This window comes from Alosa sapidissima, chromosome 7 (assembly GCF_018492685.1).
Source record: "Alosa sapidissima isolate fAloSap1 chromosome 7, fAloSap1.pri, whole genome shotgun sequence".
NCBI lineage: Eukaryota > Metazoa > Chordata > Actinopteri > Clupeiformes > Clupeidae > Alosa > Alosa sapidissima.
This window is the reverse complement of record NC_055963.1, coordinates 27,228,255-27,236,108: the sequence shown is the minus strand read 5'-3', so window position 1 is coordinate 27,236,108 and position 7,854 is coordinate 27,228,255. Positions and strand designations below refer to the sequence as shown.

Genomic DNA, 7,854 nt, shown 5'->3' with positions numbered 1-7,854 from the left:
ATAAACAAGTGTTTTCTTTCAGTAAGTCTGCAGCAAATTGCCAACTTGAAATGTTTTTAGAATTGCTAAAAGTGTCGTGTATAACAGGTCTATGAAAAAGGGAAGAAGTTGGTAGCAAACAGCCAGCGCATTCCCTCAATTCCCCTTATCACTTCACAGCCAGACCGACTGCACTCGCCGCTTTGTTGTTTGTCCCTCCAGGGCTGATTGAGCAGCGCGTGACTGACAGCCCGCGGGGGTGTTGTCCAATCAGCGGTCTGCCCCGCGCCCAATGGGTGAGTCCGCGCGCCTATTGGCTGAGGCGAGTGTGGGAAAGAATGCAGAGAGGGTTTCACACGAACTGGGAGCATGCGATCTATCTATAAATACCGCTGGCGTGTGGCGGTGGGAGACTTGACTTGCTTTACGCAGGCGTACGCCACACACGCTCGTGTACTCATATGACAGTTCAGTGACCAGAAGTGACATAGCTCATCAGTGGGACTTATCCACTCCCCTGTGTCAAGCATATCGCTATATCATAGCTTCACTGTCTTTGGTAGTTCAATTAACGGACGACTATTTCAACGCTGAAGGGAATATACACACTTTCTTCAACTTTGGCTTTACGTTTAACTTCAAGATGCCAGCCGATACCATGGAGAAAACCACAGCATCCCCAATTGCTGGGGCTCCTGCCAGCGGATCCCATACACCGGACAAACCAAAAAATGCCAGTGAGCACAGAAAGGTAAATAGAGTGTAATAATGTTACCTCCATAAAAAAGCAGGCTAATAAACATCTTCAGACAAATGTTAGGCTAAACTTTTGTGAACTTAAAAACTTTGGCTAACTTTAGGTGAGCTAAACAGCTGGCTGTAAGCTAGCCCAACGTTAACGTTTTAGTTTATTCCGGGCATTTAAGGTAATTTATCAGCTAAGCTCGTTGATGAACAAAGCCTAACAAGCTGACATGGTTTTTGTTTTTGATTTTCTCTTTCAGTCGTCAAAACCTATCATGGAAAAACGCCGCAGAGCAAGAATAAATGAAAGCCTGGGTCAACTGAAGACCCTCATCCTTGATGCACTTAAGAAAGATGTGAGTGGCTGATAAACATTTCCAGTCATATGCCAACTAGGCTAACTTTATAATTATAAACGCGTACCACTTAGTCAGTTAAATTGCTCCGACCTAATGCATTTCGTGTTTTATTCACAGAGCTCCAGACATTCTAAGTTGGAGAAAGCTGATATTCTGGAGATGACAGTGAAACACTTGCGGAACCTGCAGCGAGTGCAGATGACCGGTAAGTTCAGAGTTTGCGATGCGTGCCCTTTCCGTCGGCCTAGGCTAGAACGATGGTCAAAATAATTACATTGGTTACAGTTAGAATAGGTTTCTCATAATAATAGGTAGGAGATTAATCCGTTAGGCCAGACCTCTAACGATATGCCTCTCTTGTTCAGCAGCTCTGTCAGCTGACACTGCCGTCCTGAGCAAATATCGTGCAGGATTCAACGAATGCATGAATGAGGTGACCCGCTTCTTGTCCACCTGTGAAGGAGTGAACACCGAAGTCCGGTCTCGCCTCCTCAATCACCTATCAGGGTGCTTGGGACAGATGATTGCCATGAACTACCCACAGCCATCTCCATCGCAGCAAGCTCACCTGGCGCAGCCTCTTCACGTGCAGCTACCGTCAACTTTGCCCATCAACAGCGCCTCTCCAGTGGGTTGCAAACTCAGCCCCTCAGAGGCAGTGTCACCGAAAGTCTTCGGAGGATTTCAGCTCGTACCTGCAACCGATGGACAATTCGCTTTTCTCATTCCAAACCCCGCTTTCGCCTCTGCTTCAACTCCTGTCATCCCCCTTTACGCCAATGCTGGTGTGCCTGTTACTGTGAACGCCAGTCCCATCCATGCCAGCTCGGCGCCAACAGCAACATCCCCGGTCCAGGGCATGACGTCCTTTGCCAGTGTGTCACAAGCTGTCAGCCCAGTCAGTGTCAATGCTGGGACGGATGGCGAGCCGGTGTGGCGGCCCTGGTAGATCATCTTATGAGACTGACTAAGGACTTTATAAATAGCTTTTCGTGATGGAGATATGATTCATATTTCGTTCCGTTGTAGGAATAAGATTCCCTTCTTTTGGATATGGCTCGTGATAACGTGTTTATTTATTGGCTGATTCCAAAATTTGGACATTGGTGATAAATATGCTGTACTTTCAATAGAAGAATACGTGAAATGTTTATCCTTGAACACTTTTTTATATTAAAGATTTAGTTTTGTACAAATATTTCATTGTTTATGCCAAAGCTCTGTTTATAATTGTTTGTCATTTTGTCTTAAAGTCTATTGTTGGATGGTGAATAAATAAATAAACATCATCTCTGACTATCTGATTTCTGCTTTTGAACAGTGATCATAAGTTAAAACCGACATCAGACAATATTTTGGATTTCTTAATGTAGGTTAGAACTTGCACACCTTCAAGTTAAGTAGGCCTAAATTAATAGGCTACAGTGATAAAGACTCACAGGCTATCTCAGAATTTCATATAACAGCTAATTGGAACAAGGTTAGGTATGTCAGGAAATGTAGGCCTACAGCACATTACCAAAAGTATTTTAATTATTGAGATTTACTTATTTGTTTGAGATTGGCGGGAATCCTCTTGTCTTCTGTTGTGCATGCTAGAATGGTGACAAAAGCGAGGAGGGGTATTTTTCTTTTGCAAAAAGGTAATTAAAAGTTTGAAAAGAGTCTCATCCTGTATGCAGCGGGATCTTAAAGAAGCCTTAAACCCTATTCATGAGCCTGGGAAATACGCTTTGGGGTTAATGTCACCAACAGATTGCCTCAATGAAAAGAGAATATGGAAAGATCCTCGCTTCCCTTTGTGCATCAATTGCTCAGTTCTATTCCGAATACCTGAATGGAAAGAGAAAGGGACGCAGTATTTTAGCGCCATTTCAGGGCTGACTGATGGTGGAATGATCAAAGCAATTATTTTAACCTCAGCCCTAAGTCGGAAGGTTAGGCGTTCTACCAAGAGCTAAACTGTGAGGCAATGTAAGATCAGGCAAATCTCCTAAAAGGCAAGCCCCTTTCACATGCCATCACAGCTTCTCTGTGGCGCATGTTTTACTTGCATGTAAACTTATCTTTCCCCAGCGAGTGAGGTCCGGAACTTGGAGACGTGTTGCCTAGCTGTTGGCGTGGCGCTTGCCGTGTGTCTGCCACTTGCAGTCATCGGCCCCTTCGTCTCCGGATCGGGTTACACCCTGGTGACCGCCGGTCTCAGACGTGCCCACTTTTCAACTTCAGCCTGGCTATATGAAGCTTTTCTTGTACGCATGGGTTCGCAGCTATTGAAACAGCAAGACTATTTTTAAAACGTAGCCTAGTATTTTCGCAAGGATACAACTCTCGGTCTATTGCATTCCCACAGGGTTAGCCTGTCCATACTACAGACTACGTTTACGATGCCAAAGTGGTGTGTAGCCTATGTTTATGTTAAATGTCACAAGTAAAATCACACTCTCCTGAATTATCTGTCTTAGTAGGCCTATGGCATTAACGTAAACTTTTCATTTCATGTCAGTTTTTCACATTCATGAGTGTCATTAGAATTTCTATGATGGTTTTGAGACTTTAGGCAAGCTTTTCCTAAAAAAAAAAATGGTTTTGGACAACAGCGTTGGTTGGCAACGCGTGGGCTTCGCGGCCGTTCCTTGCCTGCGTGTCTGAGTTAATAGTTCAGAGATGCCTCTGTGGTATGGAGGTCGTGAGAACCGAGCGAACTAGACTGCTTGCGGCCGGGCAGGAAGCCAATCAGTAAATCCCCGCTGGCAGCCCGGGTCGCTCTTTGGCCGCTCGGCAAGCGCTCTGGAGGTGAGGAGAGGCACACGCGCGGCGGCCAAGAAGTGAGGATTGAGCCAGGGTAGCCTATAATAATTACAAGAGCCGCTGGACAAATCCACGAGACTGGGCGCGCGCACTCGCACGCACGCATAGGCTACACACACGCACACACAGAAATTGCCCTGCAGGCTAAATCAGTGCCTTCCTAATAACAGATAGCCTAGCACATCTGGAATATGTAAATCGAGTAATGTATCGGCTATCACTTCTTAAGTTTTAATTGTCGTTTGAGGAGACAAGGAAACTAGCTTCTAAAACAGAATTGTAGAAAGTTGCCTGGTTGGCTGACAAAGAAAAAAAACAGGAACGCGGGAATTTCCCTTATTCATTGAGTTCAATCCAATTCCCCAGAGACTTGAATCATTGTGTGGTAAGGGTCGCGAACTCTTCTGGTTAATTCGTGTGTCAATGCATAGCAAACTGTTGAAAATCGCGCGCAAATCATGTAGTGCCCACAATAGGTCGTTTAAAATATTAGCCAATTATATCAGCGCTCACTATCTAAACTCCTCTTTCAGTTTACCTAATTCTCTTTGTCCATCTATCTGGATTGGACTGTGTTTATTTGACAGGCTTCCTGTGATGTTTTATCATAGTGTTTTACTGGTAGGCTACTGAAATGGTTTACACGTTAAGCAAACAATTCATTGTCGAATAAACAACAACCAAAAACTCTTTTACCCAATAAAATCTACAAAGCAGTATCTACTTTGACCACAAGGAGGTACAAGCTATAATGTAAGGCCTTTTGAAGAGAGTAGCTGTTAAGCTGTTTGTGTGAGTGTGTGTAGGCACATGGGTGCATGTGCACAAAAACACCCAACAGCAAAGCCATGCTGCATACTAAAACATGCTTAAGGGTCATTCACCAAAAGTGTACAGATATCACCCCTCCCCTTAGAGACAGGTCAAGACTGTGAAGCAGGAAACTACAGTTGCAGTAGCCTGCTGCTCCGACCTCCCTGGATGTTGAGCACATCAACTTTCACATTGCAGCCTGGCTAAATCTGTTACAGGCCAGAGGCACATTCATGAAGACAGGAGGAAATACTCCACATGCTTGGATATGGAAGCTGCCGGGAGAAAGGTGGGGGTCGGGTGGGGAAGAAGGGGGTTGGAACGGGCGGGGGAGGGGGGAGGGGGGTCGCAGGGTGTGGGACGGAGCCGACGACGACGGAGGGGGGCCCTGTGGTCCGGAAGGGAGCTGGAGGAGAGTGACACCCCCTGTACCTGCACCTGTTCCCCAAGGAAGACGAGAGACACAATCATCGGCATGAGAGTCAGAGGGGGCGGCCACTGCCGGTTAGTCACAGTCTGACACACCAGGCCATGGCGCTGTGGTTGGAAATGCCCGCAACCATCTTGCAAGCACAGTAAAGACACATTTATCACTCAGAGAAAAGGCACTGCACAGATGATTGCAGTAAAGTTGACATCCATCACACACAATGTTTAGAGAATGGCCCAAATACTTCTGAAAAAAAAAATTGGCTAATAGTGAGCATAAGTCTTATGCTTATAATATTGCAGTTGTTATCTGAAATAAAAACAAGGCCACACAGAGAGCATCCCCTTAATTCCAAGCACTGGCCTTCGAAGCAGTTGACCGCATATAATGTCCTAAATGTCCCAACACATGACTGCTATTCCCACATATTCCTAAATAAAAGTTAGGCCTTGACCTGTCTACAGATGCTCCACAAGGATATTTCTGTATTTGTAAATACTGTGCTGATATTCCTGAAATGTACATGGCATTAACTCAGATAGTAAACTATAAACTGGCACAATGGTTCTGCTGTCGACAAACTGTGTGATCCCTATGGACCTGACAGCTATAATTGAAACTGGGGAAGGGATTTCTCGCCTCTAACACCAGCTGCTTGTCAGTACTGGCCTGCCTCTGCAGGTTCTTTTTAGTTCCCTGGCATATTTGGATGCCGCAGGTATATGAAAGTCGCCCTTTGTGCACAGAAACTCACTTCCTCAAAACCCTGTGGAGGTTGCCCGTGTCAATGTCTCACCTTCTCTTCTCGGTTTTATTTTGACACCCGTTGGTGTTTTGAAAACCTCTCCTGCGAGGATATTTATAGATGCGGGCCCCACTTTTCCCTGAGAGCAGGCCAGGGGTGGGCCGCCGGTGCTGCAGAGGAGGAGGATGAGCGGGTGGTGTGTCGGCGCGAGGAGACACGTAAGGACGCGCCGGGGGCCGATCGGATATCACAGCCCGGGGTGCCGCCCCGGCCCCAACAGATCCTTGTCACTTGTCTGCAGGACGTATTTCTGCGGCCAGGTTTGGCTTTTCAGCACGCTCTCTGGTTTCAAGACGTGGGGGCCGCATCCCTTTAAGCCTTTGCAAATGGTGCAGATTCCATGGGAGAAAGTAAGCAACCCCCCTCCTGCCTTCCTCGTCAGACCCCCCCCCCCCCACACACACACACACACTTTTTGCCCCGACTCAGCTTCTCCCTCTAAATCTCCACTGCCTGGAGGTCTTGGGTATTTATAATCTCTGCTCCTAGGTGGCCTTGAAGGAGGCAGCCCCTCAGCACTTGGACATGCTTTATTTGTGTATTTACTTACAGGGGCTAGCCTCATCTCTCACATCAGGCGAGGAGAGGTCAGCTGTTAGCATTCTATTTGAAGGTGCAGAGTTCAGATCGGCGTGGAGGAGAGCTCATCTGCTCTGCGTCACGTTGTTTGTTGTGAAAGAGGCAGATGCAGAGGAGTGGTGGTGGGGGAAGGGGGTCATCAAGAAGCCAAATTTCAGTCTCTACTTTTTCTCACCATCTCCGCAGAGTCAAAGTGAAAGGTTTTGGTTTGGAACACTTCACAAGATGTGAAGCAAAAGGTGTTGGGAAAGCTTCTCGGTTGAAGTTAAACCACTCAAATCACACAACCCTCATTTGGGAAAGTCCAGCTTCTGCTCTGTCCAAAACCCGCATGGCCGAGCAGCGCTCTGGCCAACACTTCCTCATAATGCCAGCAGTGCCACATGTTTCCATCAGCGCAGTTTGCTTTTGCTTTTACTACAGTGGCACTTGTCTCGTCACGACGACATCTTGCTTAACGTTTTTTCTCGACCACAGGAGAGGCTGTTATTGTGTGGCACTCAGACACATGAAGGCTGGACTGCTCATAAGCAGAGTTCACGCACAGGGTACTCAGTGGGGGCGGTGTGCCCTCCTGCCAGGGTGAATCAGCCAGCGTCTCACCACAAGCCCAGACCTGCCCCAGATAGATAACTGAGAGGAACTTACTCACATCTCTGACTCATGTCGGTCCTTTCTAACACTCCCCCAGAGTGTGTGCGTGTCAGAGTGTGTGCGTGTGTGTGTGTGTGTGTGTGTGTGTGAGTGCTTGTGTGTCTGTGTCTGTGTGTCTATGTGTGTTTGTGTGTGGGCACAAGAATGTGTCTGCGTGTGTGTGAGAAAGAGAAAGAGAGAACTTTCTTTTACTTGCATCAAAGAAAGGATCTACATCCGTCTGTTGGTGAACACCTAAGTTAAAGCCACAAATAAACACTTCATGCAACTGTATTAAGGTGAAAAGAGTCCGTTGCATTCTTGAGAAAGCTCAACTAGCCGTTTGCTAAACATAGACCTGACAAGATCTTCATTACAGCCTGTAGAAATTGCAATAGAACTAAGCCTGTAGAAATTGCAGTCTGGACAACGGCAAAAAACAACTTTTTGCAAAGATTACTATGATGTTGCATTCAAGTCGATTCTGTCCTCCAAAATATATCTATGTGAGCAGTCTCATGATGAGTCAGGTTCGGGTGAATTTCCTGTGTAACACATTTTATGTTTAAACAAGCTAATTATGTGAGACAGTAAATCTATCAAACTGCACATTTCTCTGACAAATGGGAAGCCTTTGATGCGTGGCTGGCAGCAGTGCTCTGTGGCTCTGGGATGTCTGGGATTAGAGGGGAGGCAGCTTC

At 46.4% G+C, this 7,854-nt stretch overlaps 1 protein-coding gene across 2 annotated transcripts; it reads left to right on the top strand.

Moving 5' to 3' along the window:
- The first annotated feature begins 380 nt into the window (after positions 1 to 380).
- On the top strand, positions 381 to 2,371 carry her9 (hairy-related 9). Of its 2 annotated transcripts, none has more exons than XM_042099299.1 (4): positions 381 to 730; positions 984 to 1,079; positions 1,200 to 1,287; positions 1,448 to 2,371. In XM_042099299.1, exons 1-4 carry the CDS (start codon positions 623 to 625, stop codon positions 2,029 to 2,031), a joined length of 876 nt encoding a protein of 291 aa, XP_041955233.1. In that variant the 5' UTR covers positions 381 to 622; the 3' UTR covers positions 2,032 to 2,371. The 2 variants fall into 2 exon arrangements, with proteins under 2 accessions (XP_041955233.1, XP_041955235.1); XM_042099301.1 differs by having other exon boundaries at positions 382 to 730; positions 1,451 to 2,371.
- The last annotated feature ends 5,483 nt before the right edge of the window (positions 2,372 to 7,854 follow it).

Excerpts from the sequence above, each read along its gene's own strand:
- her9 (XM_042099299.1), top strand. The coding sequence starts at position 623 with ATGCCAGCCGATACCATGGAGAAAACCACAGCATCCCCAATTGCTGGG. Across the intron at positions 1,080-1,199 it reads TTGATGCACTTAAGAAAGAT|AGCTCCAGACATTCTAAGTT; the intron begins GTGAGTGGCTGA and ends TTTTATTCACAG. Across the intron at positions 1,288-1,447 it reads GCAGCGAGTGCAGATGACCG|CAGCTCTGTCAGCTGACACT; the intron begins GTAAGTTCAGAG and ends TCTCTTGTTCAG.